Here is a 17,920-nt window from a genome sequence, read left to right as displayed (position 1 = left end):
ACACTTCGGCCTTCGCATTTAGACACTTGTAATATTGTTCTGTGTTATAGCATTTAAATCCTGGACGCTTCGGGCCTTCGGCCCTACGCGGAGCTCGGCCTTCGGCCTTCGCATTTAGACACTTGTACTATTTTTCTGTGCTAAAGCACTGATGTCCTGCACGCTTCGGGCCGTCGGTCCTACGCGGAGCTCGGCCTTCGCATTTAGACACCGAAGCGTCCAGGATTTAAATGCTATAACACAGAACAATATTACAAGTGTCTAAATGCGAAGGCCGAAGTGTCCAGGATGTCAGTGGTTAAACACAGAACTGACAGACTGGACGCTTCGGGCCTTCGGCCCTACGCGGAGCTCGGCCTTCAGCCTTCGCATTTAGACACTTGTATTATTGTTATGTGTTAAAGCACTGACATCTTGGACGCTTCGGGCCTTCGGCCCTACGCGGAGCTCGGCCTTCGGCCTTCGCATTTAGACACTTGTACTATTGTTCTGTGTTATAGCACTTAAAACCTGGACGCTTCGGGCCTTCGGCCCTACGCGGAGCTCGGCCTTCGGCCTTCGCATTTCGACACTTGTACTATTGTTCTGTGTTAAAGCACTAACATTCTGGACGCTTTGGGCCTTCGGCCCTACGCGGAGCTCGGCCTTTGGCCTTCGCATTTAGACACTTTTACTATTTTTCTGTGCTAAAGCACTGACATTTTGGACGCTTCGGGCCTTCGGCCCTACGCGGAGCTCGGCCTTCGGCCTTCGCATTTAAACACTTTTACTATTGTTTTGTGTTATTATAGCACTTAAATCCTGGACGCTTCGGGCCTTCGGCCCTACGCGGAGCTCGGCCTTCGGCCTTCGCATTTAGACACTTGTACTATTGTTCTGTGTTAAAGCACTAACATTCTGGACGCTTCGGGCCTTCGGCCCTACGCGGAGCTCGGCCTTCGGCCTTCGCATTTAGACACTTGTAATATTGTTATGTGTTTAAGCACTGACATCTTGGACGCTTCGGGCCTTCGGCCCTACGCGGAGCTCGGCCTTCGGTCTTCGCATTTAGACACTTTTACTATTGTTCTGTGCTATAGCACTTAAATCCTGGACGCTTCGGGCCTTCGGCCCTACGCGGAGCTTGGCCTTCGGCCTTCGCATTGGCGGTCCACACCACGTTTCACGTCAGCCATAGCGGCTGTGTCCCTGATACAGCCTCTCTCATTTTTTATCATAACGAAGACTAATAAACTGTATTTATTTTAAATTTGTTGAATGTATTTGTACATAAGAAATAAATGTTATTGGTAAACTTGTAACTTAAAATTGATTGTTATATTTTTTTTTCGTAAAACCTACTTTTTGCCAAGTGTTTCTTGCCACTTTTTGACATCTATCAATAAGGATATTTAGACTACATCCCATAGCAGCAACACCACCATCAAAAAGGCCTTTTACACTATGTAACAAAAAACTTTTTTTTGAATTAATATTATCTCTGAAACTAGGCGAATTTTAAAAAAGTTTATAGGTCATTTTTGTCTCTAAATATGATCAGGAATACGCTGTTAAAATTATTCGGTTTCCTCATGTTACACCATGTAGTTTGGTTTTCACGTAGCTAATTAATACATTTTCAAATTAAGTGTAAGTAAGTATAATAATCCTTATTTGCAAGATTTTTTCAACATACTGAGTAAATTTAAAAAAATCGGAAACCGGATTAGTGTTGAAAGTTGACATTGTTTGAAAATAAATATCAATGACCTCCAAAAGTACCTTTAATTCATAAGACAATGTTATGATGAAAATTTACGTCACCGTGCAAAGAATGGACTCTGAATGGACTTTATGGAAATTGTTTCTCCACAATTTATTGACCATAGCAGTGGGGAGACACTCCTGACTTCGGTCGAACTCGGCTCCGCTCGGCTCAGCATTGCTCCGAGCAATTATTAGGGTTGACACCACTTGACTTTTGCGTGTACGACCACAGATAAGACAATCACTTGAATTTTGACTACCCTAAATAGCCGAAAGGGATAGTGCCATATATTATAAAGGGATCGCATGATTCGACCCTGAACCGCTGTCAAACTTCGAGTTTGTAGGAAGTGTCTTTTCTGTACGGTAGTACTATTATTTCTTCTGTGACCATAGCTCCTTCTTTTGACTTTTTTTTTGTTTCTTTTAATTATTATATTATAAAAATATAAGCAACAAATTTCACTAAATACTGAAGAGTTAGGAAATTCTAATAATATTTAATTGAAAAATCAAACGAAGAGTCATAATGATGTCATCCCCTTTGGGTTCATCCACATAATATTACACGACAGGGCTGGGGGAGGGGGGTCATGCCAAGTACCTATTAAATAAGTACCTATGTCTTTCCTATGAAAAAGTGTGACATGAAAGTGAAAAGTATGAAAAGTATAAGTAAAAGTATGAAAGTATGAAAAGTGAGACGTGGACTAAAAAAATCTAAATTTTTGTGTGATGTAATTAATGAATCGCCTCTTTCCTCTTAAGCTACGACAAAAATTGTCACATAAAATGTTGACCAAATCCTTACCACCGAAGAAAGTTCGTGATAATCATCAATTCGTATAATCTATAAGAAATATTAATTTATCGAACTAATCAAAATTGTAACCAACATTACATAATGATAATCAACAATTGCTAACAAACTGTAAACCTGCAATTTTAATTTAGCAATAATTACGCCATTGATGTGACATATTTTACAATTTCACTTAGTAACACAATTAGATAAAACATTAACACACAAAACCTAAATATAATTTGGCGGTTACGACTATTTTGATACTAATTAAATATTTTATTACTAATATTTGACTTAAGTGACAGATATCAAAGGTTACATTCTTGTGAACTTTTTTTGTAACCAGATATTGCTCAAAATGGCATGACGGGCAACCTTGCAATATGGGCAACCTATAAATAATAGTGTCGAAGCTGTATTAACGCATTTTGTGGAGTTATTTACTATTTTTTTTTGTGGAAAGATTTAAAATGGCGTACAGCTACATTTTATTTGCATTTCTTCTGGTGTTTTGCTTACAGGTACTAAAACTTGTTTTTCGTTAAATTTAACTTATACTTCTTAAAATGTATTTTTTTGTATTATTTCTAGGTACGTTTTATGAAAACTTGCATAGAGATAGACCCGGAAAAGATTGCAGTGATTTTGATAGCCCACGCAGTGCAAGTGTTATTTTAATAGTCAAAGCTTTATTAAATTATTATGTATGAATAACACTTGCACTGCGTGGGCTATCAAAATCACTGCAATCTTTTCTGGGTTCAGATTTTTCTTATATCTCTATCTATTTAAATAGGCTCCTATAATTCGTGTTATGACTAAGTATGTAGGTATATTAAATTATTTTAGATAACTGTGGACATGTTTTTCATAGTTTTTACGTAATTAGGGTTCCGTACCCAAAGGGTAAAACGGGACCCTATTACTAAGACTTCGCTGTCCGTCCGTCCATCCGTCCGTCCGTCCGTCCGTCCGTCCGTCCGTCTGTCACCAGGCTGTATCTCACCAACCGTGATAGCTAGACAGTTGAAATTTTCACAGATGATGTATTTCTGTTGCCGCTATAACAACAAATACTAAAAACAGAATAAAATAAAGATTTATATGGGGCTCCCATACAACAAACGTGATTTTTGACCAAAGTTAAGCAACGTCGGGAGTGGTCAGTACTTGGATGGGTGACCGTTTTTTTTTGCATTATGGTACGGAACCCTTCGTGCGCGAGTCCGACTCGCACTTGCCCGGTTTTTTTGATACCTACCTACACATTGAATTCATAGATTTATTGATAGTAAGATACCTGCGAGAAAGAAAGCCTTGATGAATTAGCCTACTTTCATAGTTACATACTTTTATAAGAGTGAATGATAGAACAGTAGCCAAAACTGTAAGCTAATTTCTAATATTAAACATAAGAACAAAAAAAACCGGGCAAGTGCGAGTCGGACTCGCGCACGAAGGGTTCCGTACCATAATAAAAAAAACAACAAAAAAAAGCAAAAATAAAAACGGTCACCCATCCAAGTACTGACCACTCCCGACGTTGCTTAACTTTGGTCAAAAATCATGTTTGTTGTATGTGAGCCCCATTTAAATCTTTATTTTATTCTGTTTTTAGTATTTGTTGTTATAGCGGCAACAGAAATACATCATCTGTGAAAATTTCAACTGTCTAGCTATCACGGTTCATGAGATACAGCCTAGTGACAGACGGACGGACGGACGGACAGCGAAGTCTTAGTAATAGGGTCCCGTTTTACCCTTTGGGTACGGAACCCTAAAAAGGATGGGCACTTTTTGGCGAGGATATATTATTTTACGTTTTATTTCCAGCATGTCTACTCTCAAGCCATCTACCCCAACCCTTGCGGGCCGTCACAGGTCTCCGTGACCAAAACTTGCATCCAGAACCCAGTGACGGTCAACCCGCCGTGCCAACAAGTGGTCGCCCCGTGCCAACAAGTCGCGCCGTGCCAGCCAGTAGTCGCGACGTGCCAGCAAGTCGTCCCACCGTGCCAGCCTGTATGCCAGTGCCAGCCCGTGTGCCAGACTAGCTATCCAGCGGTTAATGTTGCCACGCCTTGTGATTTGGGTTGTGTAGCTTCGTATGGTATACCGTCTACGACTATTGTTCAGGTAAGATCTACAAAATAAATAAAATGGTACTAATTGTTGGTGGTCAATAAGGCACTATTTCCATAAGGCTTCAATTTGAAATAAACCTTAGCAACAACAGATAATGTTGTAGCTTTTTACAGATTGAGTCTGCAACTCCAGAAGAGTTACATTGCTGGTTGCCGACCCTAAGGGCCGATTTAGACGATGCGTGAACTCGCATGCGATTTTAGTTAAACCTACAAAAAAAAATTAAATGGTACTAATTGTCGGTTGTCAATAAGGCCCTATTCCATAAATTTGAAATAAACCTTAGCAACAACAGAATATGTGGTACCTTTTAACTGATTGAGTCTGCAACTCCAGAAGAGTTACATTGCTGGTTGCCGACCCGAAGGGCTGATTTAGACGATGCGTGAACTCGCATGCGATTTTAGTTACATAGCCGACTGCTGGTTACGTCCAATTCAACCGACTGCTCAAAACCAGCAATGTAATGAAACTCGCATGCGAGTTCTCGCATCGTCTACATGAGCTGTAATACTCCGCCCGCACCCTCACATCTCTCGATGGTTGTTATTGTTGAGTATTTTATTTTATTTCTTTATTTTACAGGATGACTCCATAGCCAATAACCTAGCCAACGCCCTCCAACTCCTGATCGTTAGCAACCTCCTGGGTAACACTCTACCCACTAACGATCTGCTGCTGGGTGCGCCCTTACTTGGGCAACCAGGGTTACTGGGACAACCGGCGTTACTGGGGCAACCGGCGTTACTTGGGCAACCAGTTCTGCCCGGGTTACTGGGTTGTGGGTGCGGCTTAGGTTGCGGTTGCGGCTTAGGGTGTGGTTGTGGTTGTGGTGGTTGCTGTATATTTTAAGTTTTTTTTATATAACATTTTGATAATAAATCGTGTTTATTTTACTAGTATAGTCTTTTTTATATCATCATGTTCTGTTTTTCTTTTTTCTCCATGCAATTATACAGGGTGAAATTTAAATCACTGGCCATATTCATTCCCGACACTAGGTTACACTTAAGGAATCTATTTAGCGAAAAAAAAGAGTACACTTTTTTATATTTACATATTTCAATTTTTAAATATTTTCCACGAGTCGTGGTCACCCTATTACCACAAAATGTAAACAAACCTAATAGTAGGTTTTAACAACAACATCAGCAAAACCGTTATCTGACCTTCACTAAACCTTATAATCGTTGCAATAGGGTCCACCCAGTTAGTGTTGGCGATGGTAGGCAGGTTTATCAATTTCGAGGGTAGTCTAAACTAAACCATTCCGCGCTAGCGGTAAACATAACGGTAAGCATAAATTAGTCACTCGTCACTCGCCAACCTTAAAATAATAAACGCGCGCGTACTAAGGTTAAAAAAAATGTTTTCGAACCGGGAATATTACGAAGTGGTACGGTGTTATTTATTAAGTGGTGAGTGTTTACGTGGTGCACAAAGATTATACGAAATGGAATCCGTTCCACGCCTTCGCAGACAAGGATTGAATCCAAGAGTACCATCTCGTAGGACTTTCGTTAATTGCGTCGATTTTTAATCAAATGTACGTAAGTTGATTAAATTCTTTAAATACGCCTGAATGCAAAGATTCCTGACCTAGTTTTTACTCATTGTTTTTAAGCCACGGACGTTTTGTTAATAATCATTAGTCAGAAATAACATTTTAGATTAAAAATGGGTTGCCTTTGCATTTTGACGGTTCTAAGCCCGTTGATATGAAAGGAAAAATTAGCAACTTATGTAGGTAATCTCGCTGCAATAGGGTTCATAATTGGTGACGCGATTGCAAACAGCGGGAGGGCCGGGGTGTCACTGACCTTAACTGATAAGAGAGAAGCGGGTGTAGTGGGTAGTTGTTGGTTCACCATAACGTACGAGGTTTTTAGGACAACTTGATGATGAGTTATTTCTAAAAAAATGTACTGAGCGGTATTAAAAGAAAAAACACGTGTTTAATATTTTTTCGAGTTCTTTCGGTTGTTTCAATTTGGCCAGTGAATTAAATTTCACCCTGTATAATTATATGCGCGCCCCGCGTGTTTTGGGCAACCAATTGTACCAGCAACAATGGGTTGCTTTTGCTGCCTGCCAGTTACATGTGTATGGTGGTCAAATTTAAAAATGTATGTCGAGAATTCGGCACAACTCATTCTGCCGGATTGCCCTTAAAGTTTATTTATTTAAAAATATTAGTATATTTGTGAGATTTGACTTTAACTGCGTAATCCAAGAGTGCCATATATTTTACTTATACAGTTTGTAATTATTAAGTACATCGAAAAGACAATATTATCATTAAATTACTCAATAAATATGAACTCATCAAACTTATTAGTAAGCACGTGTTTAATGAACAAAGAATTTCGTGACTATATATTATTTTACAAATCTATTATTATGTATATGCCTACAGATAAAGCTAACTTTTTACGCTATATGGGATTTTAATGGATCTGGCACTTAAGCTATTATTGACAACGAATTAATACAAAATCCAACATATTTGAAGTAAGCGACAGTGACAATAATGAATTATATTCTGTGATTTTATTAATACAATTGCCTCACCCATTTATCCATTATGTGAAACCTATAAATATAAGTAATGTACTATTGACACACTTTATGTGTTGTCGTTGTCATATACTTGGTGTATTTTATTTTTTAAAAGAAATAATTAAAATGACTTATCGTTTTCTTCTCATTGTTTGTCTTCAGGTATTTTATCAGGTAACAATTTTTTTCATTTACCTATTTATAGACTTATAATTATTCCGTCAGTTCTAGTGAAATTATATTTATTACTTTCACTCACAGCTAATAATAAACTACCTTTAAACAATTTATTTGCTATTTATGCTTATAAAGTCTAATTTAATTATCATAATTTGTTACTAACATTTATATACATAGTCCGTCAAATACATAGTCTTACTTTATTTTAATTTACACAGAAATAAAACTAGGTACTAGAAACTAGTGTTTAATTTAAATTAAAAAATATTTTGAAATAATTTGATTTTGTATGATTATTGTTTGATTATTTTTATATGATTATGCGTGTTTGTATGATTATTTTAATAATGCAATAAAATTACGCTTTAAAATAAAAGTCATGATATTATTTTTTTATAGAATGTACACTCCCAAGCCATCAACCCAGCCATAGAACCTACTGAAGTTACCATCACCAAAACAATAATCGAGAATCCCGTGGACAACCAACCAAGTTCTACGGAGGTCCCCGTCAACCAAGAATATGGCCCATGCGGTCTGCCCATCCATCTTTGTCAATGCAATCGCCAACAAGAGGTTACCGTGACTGAAGGTTACTCTACTGTTGCCCTTCAATCTGATGGCGCTCAATCGATTTGTCCACGATGTGGTCTGTCAGTCGAGCTTTGTAAGTGTGGTAACATTCAAGAGGTAGAAGAAGTCAACCAGCCGAAGTTATGCCAGAATTGCGGCCGGCCGGTAGAATTATGCATCTGTGGTGCCTCTTCAGTGGTTGCTCACGAAACTACTGAAGACAACCAATCAAATAATCAATCTTTGTGCCCTAAATGCGGTCGCCCGACAGCATTATGTATCTGCGGTTCCCCTTTAGAGGTTGCCCCCGAAACAGCTATCGTCAACCAGCCGAATAATCCTGCTTTATGCCCGAACTGTGGTCGTCCGATAGCTTTATGTATCTGCGGAGGCTCAGGAGCTGTAGTTGAGACTATCTCTCCAGTGATTGAGACTATTTCTCCTGTTTTTGAAGGTACCTCTTTTGGCGAAGGTGCCTCTTCTGTGGTTGAGGTTACCTCTCCTGTGGTTACCTCTCCTAAGGTTGAAGTTATTTCTGCTGAGGGTAACACTAGAGTAGTTGTCTGCCCCAAATGTGGTCGCTCAGTGGAATTTTGTGTGTGCCCTAAGGAAAGTGCGCCTCAAATGTGCCCTCACTGTGGCCATCCGATTGAGCTGTGCATGTGTAGCGCTCATCATCATCATCATCATCACTAAATATCACTTTTAATAATCCGAAACTTTAAATTAGGTACCACAACATCTTAAGTTTTTAAGGCAAAATTAAGGAGACAAATTGCGAATTGATTACGACTAAAAATATTCTCATAGAAAAGGTGCCCATGATGCTAGTAGCGTTTTCACTCTGAATTAAGTAGGTTATTGTTTGAATTGCCTACATCTTTAAAAAATCGTTAAAAAATGTGTAAAATTAATAAAAATATACTGGAGAGTTTCTTCCAGCGTTTCTTCTCTCTAGGTTTGTTTCTTGAAGCGCTAATAAATCTAATAAATAAATTATTTATTTATCAACATGTTGTTTATTTTTTATAATTAATACCTAATAAGGGCTTGTGCACAAATCACGACAGATCACGTTGGGGGAGGGGGCGTATAAGGAGACCTCACGTGTATTTTTCTACAGTGAACGAAACTAAGAAAAAATGCCTACCACATGAGTAGATACTTTTTCTCTGTTTCGTCAAACATAAATCTTCACTCCGCACTTCAAAATAGCGAGTCTATTTTACGAAATTTTGAAGTGCGTGGTCTTGACCTGTCGGATGGAAAGTTTTCAAAAAATGCACGTGAGGTTAGAAAATCTCACCGAATATCACCAAGGGGGAGGAGGGGATCAAAAAGTAGCCTAAAACACCTCGCGTGATTTGTGCACAACCCCTAACTGAAAACTCCTATGATATTATTACAAACACCTGTTGCCCTTTATGAATAATATTTCGGGATTTTTTTGAAAAGTAAATATCTAAATAGTAAGAAAAGGCTTGGTCTAACGTGAGTCGAACTTTGGTAGCGAGTTAAACACAAAACGTTTACCCTTATAGCATTTAGCCCCTACTAAATGCTTGTCACAACTCTCCTCTGTCACAACTCATCTCGGTCTCCCCTAACTGGGTGTCATTTTCTTTAGGAAACAGTCTGCCGATTTTTGTGTGAAAGTGATACTAGTTGCTGCGCCGTCAAAGTGAACAGAAAACGCTGGGGCCTTGAATGAAAAAAAACCGGGCAAGTGCGAGTCGGACTCGCGCACGAAGGGTTCCGTACCATAAAGCAAAAAAAAAACGGAAAAAAATGCAAAAAGAAAACGGTCACCCATCCAAGTACTGGCCACGCCCGACGTTGCTTAACTTTGGTCAAAAATCACGTTTGCTGTATGGGAGCTCCACTTAAATCTAAATTTTATTCTGTTTTTAGTATTTGTTGGAAGAGAAATATATCATCTATGAAAATTTCAACTGTCTAGCTATCACGGTTCGTGAGATACAGCCTGGTGACAGACAGACGGACAGACGGACGGACGGACGGACAGCGAAGTCTAAGTAATAGGGTCCCGTTTTACCCTTTGGGTACGGAACCCTAAAAAATCGGTTTTTTTTAACTCTGGTGCGGCTGTGACAGAAAAAAGGGTGGCAGAGTCATTACATACGTCATTTCTTAGAAATTTAACCTCTATCATTTCATTCATCATTACCTCTCCACAATTTGGCAACCACATTGCAAATGCCATGCTTTTGGTCTGACTCTATTTACTTCTCTATGTTTCTAGTCTATTTTTAGGGTTCTATGACTCAAAAGGAAGAAAAGGAACCCTAATAGGATCTAGTTATCGTATTAAGGTATGTCTGCTTGACTGTCCTTCTCGATAGAGTCAGACCAAGAAAAGTCTGCAGCGGATTTGATAGCCCACGCAGTGCAAGTCTCATTTTAAATGTCAAACTTCTATGAAATTATGTACTTGTATAAATAACACTTACACTGCGCGGGCTATCAAATCCGCTGCAGACTTTTCTTGGTCCAACTCTAAATATTTTTAGGGACTCAAATGGAAAAAAGGAACCCTAAAAGGATTTGGTAAGGATCTAGTAATAAAGGATATAGTAATAATAGTGTTAAGGTGGGTCTACTTGTCTATCCTTCATAATTAGACACAATTAGTATAAAAAAATATTTATTAAAAAAAAATCCCAAAGACAATTAATCCTAGCAGATGTAAGATAGTCCTCCAGCATAAGGACTGACAGCAGGTAGAGTCAAGACGTCAGGCGTGTTGGGCAGCGTGTTGGACAGCAAGTTGGAGACCAGGAGAAGCTGGAGGGTGTTGGCCAGGTTGTTGGCTACGGTGTTATCCTGAAAACAGAAATTCCGGGTTAATATTATTTCTAGAATATGTATGTATTTTACATTGTAAAAAAATTGGTTTGGTAAGGGTTATCCATAGACTAGGAATCCTCTAGACCGAGTTTAGAGCAATTATTTCATGCAACCGATGATGCCAAAAATGCGGGGGTGCGCGGGACGAGGTGAGCGAATCCGTGCCGTGATTGGTCCGTTCAAAGACACGGACGTCACACAAAGACACTTTCGACTAGAACATGGAGTAAAGAAGAAGAGGGAGTTCTGCGAGGTTCTGATTTTAAACGTCAAACTTCTATGAAATTATGACGTATAAATAACACTTGCACTGCGTGGTCTATCAAATCCGCTGCAGACTTTTCTTGGTCCGACTCTAGTTAAGAGCAACGTACGGATTGCTGAGGTTGCGGGTTCAAGTCCTGCTGGAATCGTAACTTTTTCCGTTTTTTCCTTTAATATAATCTTTTCTAGAATACTGTTTCACGACGGGCAGCGGTTGCGTAAGGTATATTACCATTGCCACAGAATACATAATAGTACTAGGTACAGAAGACTCACTCTCTAACAAAACGCGTCTGTCACGATCAGCACAGATATGGCCACTAGGTGGCGACAGCGCCACGCGCGGCTTATGGCAAACCCCACAATTGGGGTCGAACGGATGGACTTTTAGCTACCTGTAGCAAAGCGACGAAATCGCGGAGTGAGCCACGCCTGCCATTGCTTAGGTCTAAGAAGACATAAGACTAAGGTAGATCTTATCGACCTTATAAGTTTAGTTAGGTATCTACCTGGATGATGTTAGTAGCGGCTAGTCCGTTGACACAAGGACCCACAACACCCCCAGCAAGTGCAGGGAGCACATTACCGGCCACCATACCAGGAGCTAGTAGACCAGGTTGCGCCAGAAGACCAGGTTGCGCCAAGAGACCAGGTTGAACCAGACCACCAGCTAAAAGGACTTAACACTAAGGTAGATAAGGTACCTGTATGATGTTAGTAGCTAGTCCGTTGACACATGGACCCACAACACCCCCAGCAAGTGCAGGGAGCACATTACCGGCCACCATACCAGGAGCTAGTGGACCAGGTTGCGCCAGAAGACCAGGTTGCGCCAAGAGACCAGGTTGAACCAGACCACCAGCTAAAAGGACTTAACACTAAGGTAGATAAGGTACCTGAATGATGTTAGTAGCGGCTAGTCCGTTGACACAAGGACTCACAACACCCCCAGCAAGTGCAGGGAGCACATTACCGGCCACCATACCAGGAGCTAGTAGACCAGGTTGCGCCAGAAGACCAGGTTGCGCCAGAAGACCAGGTTGCGCCAAGAGACCAGGTTGAACCAGACCACCAGCTAGAAGACCTGAGAAAAATATTTGTAAGATTAACAACTTTATTGTAGATGCTACGAAATAGTTATCTGTTTTACAAATGATCCCGAGATTGGCGTAGGCACTAGTTTTTACGAAAGTGACTGCCATCTGCCAACTAGTTGCTGAACCAAACATCATTGGTGTGACAAAGGCGCAAAGGCTTCGGGTGGCTCGGCCATCTTAAGCGAATGGGAGGTGATCGGGCGGTGAAAAGAACGTTTGAGGGAAAACCGATAGGACGCCACCCGGTCGGTCAACCTATAATTATAGGTATTGATGGTCGGATGTGGTGGACGCTGATCTGCGTCAGCTACGGGTTGAAAACTGGCGAGAAATGGCCGGACCGGTATCAATGGCGAGCAATCGTGTTGAAAGCCAAGGCACACTTTGGGTCGCTGCGCCAGAGGAGTAAGTAAGACTGCCATCTGACTTTCTAACCCAGAGGTTAACTAGACCTTATGGATGAGTGACTTAAGAAAGGACCCATTACCTGGCTGGTTGAGGAGGACCTGGTTTTGGATGACGTCCACGCCGCAGCCGCAGGATGGAAGGAGGTTCTTTATGCACTGGGCTGTGCTAGCCTAAAACAAATATTGATATTCAAAATTAATAAATATATTCTACAAGTAGGCCTCAAAGGCTCTTTCACTAACTTCACTTCACTTCTTTTAAAATTATGGCTTCAGTCCAGTGGGACTATTTCGCCAGTACCTATCAAGGTATTAAGCCTCTCCAGAGGCCTGTGTCCAGCAGTGGACTGAAACGGGCTGATGATGATGATGATGATGAAGGTATTAGGAGCTAAATACGACGACTAAAATTGTACGCTTAGAATACATTTGTAAATGGAAAAATTACTGTCTTGGGTGAGACTTGAACTCACGACTGGATTTTTCCACTTTTAAATTTATTCTAAGCTTAATAGCATCGTTCGCAGACGTTTCTGCGTGTTAAAAAATTAAAATTAAAATTTGTACAGTTAGTACAAGCAAAGTCAATGCAACAGTAACAGGAGACATCATACTTACATATATAGTTCGTTTTTTTTAGCATTAGAAAGAACTTGAAAGAAGGTAAGCGCTCTTGACATGTCTTTTAATTGAAAAACGCTTTTTAAAAATCAATAACTATTACTTACGAAAGCAGAAGAATATAAATGATCGTATTACATTCATAATTGTTACATATTTGCCGTAACTTATTTTTAAAATGTGTTTTTCAATTAAAAGACACATCAAGATTGTTTACCTTATTTCTAATGCTTAAAAAAACGAACTACTTATAGTGACATGACATGAGTAAGTAAGTGAATTTACAAAAGATACATTGATTTAGTTACATTGATTAGTAGAAAGTTACATTTAATGTATGATTACTATGATTGAATATGATGCGTACAATCTTAAACAATTTCGTGCTTCGAATTTGACAGATAGATGGCGCTGTACAGCCATGCATTTTGCGCTAACTCTCTTTTTTAACTTTTTTATATTTCTGAAAATTTTTCGAAATTTATTAAAGTTTCCGCTACTTATCTTTATATTTAATACTTACATCAAAGATGGCGAACGCAACACACGCAAAAATAACAGCTTTGGAAACCATTTTGTTTTTTTTTACTTCAATGAAGTTTCGAACTAAAAATAACTATGAATGGCATGAAAATTAAATAGTAGGCCATATATAGTAAAATATTGGGTAAAATATAGATTGTGATATACTTATATTTCTGAAATTTTTGATAAGATATATCACTGACTTGTGAAATAGATACCTAATTATCTACATACTACAAAGAAAATACTAATAAATGCTTACAAAATCAAAAGTGGATTATACATGCCAATTCGAATGTAAACATGTTAACTGACATCAGAATATAATATCTAAATGATGTCATTTAGTTATACTTAAACTTAAGGGGAAAATATACAGAACGATCGTGAGACCTGGGCCCAGTTTTATAAAGTTACAAGTTACAGGTTACAAGAGTACAGGCTACAGGCACCTGTAATGCACTGTGAACGGCTACAGGTGTTTTATAAATACACATAAATAATTACAGTTGTAAAGAACCACGGTCAATCTCGATTACATGTGAAATCTACAGGTGAGAAGGACATCACTATTTAAAAAAAAACGTGTGTCATAGATACTCGGTTCTCTACTAAATTATGTGTTTTTGTTTGCTGTAAAATATTAATTACTGGAAAAATGGCCAGAAATGAAGGAAAAATCGAGTGGTTGAGAGCGGCGTTCCATGCCAAGGATATACTTTTTGGGCCGTTTTCAGATTCAGATTAAGTTAGATTTAATGAAATATTTACGTAATAAGTAAATAACATGTAAATAAGTACTCTTTCACATTCTTACATTAAAATGTATCGTTTCGGTAGCGGCTCAAAGATAAATGCGGTGTGTATCGAAAATTATGAATAGTACACTTTACCATAATGTGAATGCACTATACTTAAATAAAGAGACGAATGCTAATAAATCAACGACAAATATCGGCAATAATCCCTTTCCATTTCCTAGTAGATAAAATAAAACAAATCGTCAATAAAATCAATATCAAACATATTGTCACTTTATTTCCTATTTACTATATATTTCAGATACATTAACAAAAACTGATAAGGTCAGTGCATGGAAAAGTATGCATGCCCTGGCACAATCGTTGGCGTTGGTGCTAAACAATAAAGAGTAAAGTTTAAAATCTCTCAGAAAACGAGTCTACAAGTAACTGCTGTTGTGCTGTTACAGGACTCAAGAGGTATGTAAGTTTTTGTTACAAGTGTACCAATCTACACTTGTAATTTACAATATTTTTATAAAACGCTTGTTCGATTATGAGTTTAAAAGTATAAAACTCCTGTATTTTCGTCTATGGTTGAGCTACAGGCACTTGTACCTGTAACCTGTAAAATTGTAACACAGTACTTTTATAAAACGCAAATTGTAAAAAACGGAGCAAGTGTTGCCAGTAAACGCCTGTAAACTTGTAACTTGTAACTTTATAAAACTGGGCCCTGTTGTAATGTATGGATCAGAATGCTGGGCGACGAAAGTAGCGGATGAAAGAAGAGTGCATGCAGCGGAAATGAGAATGCTGAGATGGATGTGTGGAGTGACGAGAAAGGATCGGATTAAGAATGAGTATATAAGAGGAAGTTTGAAAGTAGCTCCAGTAACGGAGAAAATGAGGAGTGCTAGGTTGTCGTGGTATGGGCATGTAATGAGGAGGGATGAATGCCATATAGGCAAAAGAATGTTAGGGATGAATGTTGATGGACGGAGAGCGTATGGTAGACCCAAAAAACGATGGATGGATTGTGTGAAAGAGGATATGAGAAAGAAAGGAGTGAGTGCTGAGGACACGAAAGACAGAGGAGAATGGAAGAGAAAAACATGTTGTGCCGACCCCACATGACGTGGGATAAGGGCAGGGGAAAGAAGAAGAAGAGATGTCATTTAGTTATAGTTTATAGTTATCGTGTATCTCGTTTGCGCCAATACATGCACGGATAAGTAAGAGCTATACACGATAACTGAATGATGTCATCTAGATGTCTGTGTAGCTTCATTCTAACTGGCTTGTAATAGTTCAATTTCTTAGAAAAACAAACTGTAGCAATTTTCATCTATTTGCTAAATATTTACGTCGTTAGTTACATAATTATTCGCTAGTCACGTTATTTATTTTATTTCAACACAAAAACATGTCCATATCAATGTGCAAGAACATTCCCAGAAAATCCCAAAAATTCTAGAAATTGGGGAGACCGAGGTGAGTTGTGACAGAGGAGAGTTGTGACATCGTCGTTTTTTGGAATCTATTAACTAGAAACTAGGTCGCAGCAGTGTGCGTTTGTTAGCTCGTAACTTGATACTAACTTAATAGATTCCAAAAAATCGACGATGTCACACGACCACGACGAAGGTGTGGTGTTGACGACCGGTCTGGCCTAGTGGGTAGTGACCCTGCCTATGAAGCCGATGGTCCCGGGTTCGAATCCTGGTAAGGGCATTTATTTGTATTATGATACAGATATTTGTTCCTGAGTCATGGTTGTTTTCTATGTATTTATATATTATATATATCGTTGTCTGAGTACCCACAACACAAGCCTTCTTGAGCTTACCGTGGGGCTTAGTCAATTTGTGTAAAAATGTCCTATAATATTTATTTATTTTATTTATTTATTTATAACTCTCCTCTGTCACAACTCACTTCTCGGTCTCCCCTTCTCATGAAAAAAAATTCATGCAAGTTTCCACTTAGAAAGTTCCCGTTCAAATTAGGGTTTATAAATATTATAAGTAACTCCAATGTCCATAGCTATTGACTACTGTTTCAAGGTTGACTCACGCTAGATCGGTTTTTAGGGTTCCGTACCCAAAGGGTAAAACGGGACCCTATTACTTCGCTGTCCGTCCGTCCGTCCGTCCGTCTGTCACCAGGCTGTATCTCACGAACCGTGATAGCTAGACAGTTGAAATTTTCACAGATGATGTATTTCTGTTGCCGCTATAACAACAAATACTAAAAACAGAATAAAATAAATATTTAAGTGGGGCTCCCATACAGCAAACGTGATTTTTGACCAAAGTTAAGCAACGTCGGGCGTGGGCAGTACTTGGATGGGTGACCGTTTTCTTTTTGCATTTTTTTCCGTTTTTTGAGTGCTTTATGGTAGGTACGGAACCCTTCGTGCGCGAGTCCGACTCGCACTTGCCCGGTTTATTTTTATTTGGCAGGCGGAACGAAGAGAAAAGACCGATTATTATATTTTTATTTCATATTTTTACGTATATTAGGATCATCAAAAAATGGTGCCAAACTCTAAAATTGATCAAAGTAACCCCGGTTTAATAGATTAATAAAAAAAAAGTTCGATATATATGATATATTATTGTCTACTTCATTTCTATCTGTGAGTACCTGTAATTGACTTTGTATTGTTACCTAAATCTCTATAATGTTTTTGCAGCTGTTGCGTGGTACTCCTTACAAAAAAACCTTCTACTTATCTATATGTACCTACTCCATGTTTTGATAAATATTATACTTACCTATACTAGCTAAGGTCATTATTTTCACAACTTGACATCTCTTCAAATTTCATGTACACGGAACTCTTCACATGGTACCTATCAGGGATGTTGCGGATATTCGCATCCGCATCCGCATCCGCGGAACATCCGCATCTGCATCCGCATCCGCATAAAATCGATCCGGAGCATCCGCATGATGCGGATGTCGACCAAGTCGGTAACAGGAACGTATTAGCGGCGGCGCCGGCGGCGTAAGTGCTAGGTAATTTCGTCATTATAATATACCTAACGAATTCGTCTAGATCCCGAAAAGTCGGCCAAGTTACTGTTTATTAAATAAAACGCACCTATATTCTTGCTCAAATACTAAACGTTTCGTTTTTTTAAATCAAAAATGATAATAATTTAATATTTGACGTTTTTAAGTACCAAATCATGACATCCGAATCCGCATCCGCATCCGCGGATGTGACGCTTTAAATATCCGCATCCGCATCCGCATCCGCGGATGTCAAAAAATCTGCATCCGTATATCCGTAACACCCCTGGTACCTATCTGAACACAGATGCTCCTACCTTTTTACGTCACAAAGTACTTAATACGTGTTTAATAAAATTCTAAGACAAA

At 39.0% G+C, this 17,920-nt stretch overlaps 2 protein-coding genes across 2 annotated transcripts in view; one reads left to right on the top strand and one right to left on the bottom strand.

Moving 5' to 3' along the window:
- Window positions 1-3,021: 3,021 nt before the first annotated feature.
- Window positions 3,022-5,549, top strand: LOC134676807 (uncharacterized). Its single transcript, XM_063535189.1, has 3 exons — window positions 3,022-3,072; window positions 4,385-4,687; window positions 5,282-5,549. The coding sequence occupies exons 1-3, from the start codon at window positions 3,022-3,024 to the stop codon at window positions 5,546-5,548; spliced, it is 621 nt and encodes a 206-aa protein (XP_063391259.1). The 3' UTR covers window position 5,549.
- A 6,099-nt stretch (window positions 5,550-11,648) lies between these two features.
- The window catches only part of LOC134677118 (uncharacterized), an 85,858-nt gene continuing 79,586 nt past the window's right edge, over window positions 11,649-17,920 (bottom strand). Inside the window, exons 2-5 of the mRNA XM_063535575.1 lie at window positions 13,789-13,852; window positions 12,725-12,815; window positions 12,198-12,224; window positions 11,649-12,161 (exon numbers count right to left, since the gene is read on the bottom strand). Coding sequence (XP_063391645.1) covers window positions 12,019-12,161; window positions 12,198-12,224; window positions 12,725-12,815; window positions 13,789-13,839 — 312 coding nt within the window. The 5' untranslated portion in view covers window positions 13,840-13,852 and the 3' untranslated portion in view covers window positions 11,649-12,018. The remainder of the gene's footprint in view (window positions 12,162-12,197; window positions 12,225-12,724; window positions 12,816-13,788; window positions 13,853-17,920) is intronic.

This window comes from Cydia fagiglandana, chromosome 25, assembly GCF_963556715.1.
Source record: "Cydia fagiglandana chromosome 25, ilCydFagi1.1, whole genome shotgun sequence".
NCBI lineage: Eukaryota > Metazoa > Arthropoda > Insecta > Lepidoptera > Tortricidae > Cydia > Cydia fagiglandana.
Note: the sequence above shows the minus strand (reverse complement) of the source record. Positions and strands in the feature narration are given on the sequence as shown.

Excerpts from the sequence above, each read along its gene's own strand:
- LOC134676807 (XM_063535189.1), top strand. The coding sequence starts at position 3,022 with ATGGCGTACAGCTACATTTTATTTGCATTTCTTCTGGTGTTTTGCTTA. Across the intron at positions 3,073-4,384 it reads TTCTGGTGTTTTGCTTACAG|CATGTCTACTCTCAAGCCAT; the intron begins GTACTAAAACTT and ends TTTTATTTCCAG. Across the intron at positions 4,688-5,281 it reads CGTCTACGACTATTGTTCAG|GATGACTCCATAGCCAATAA; the intron begins GTAAGATCTACA and ends TTTATTTTACAG.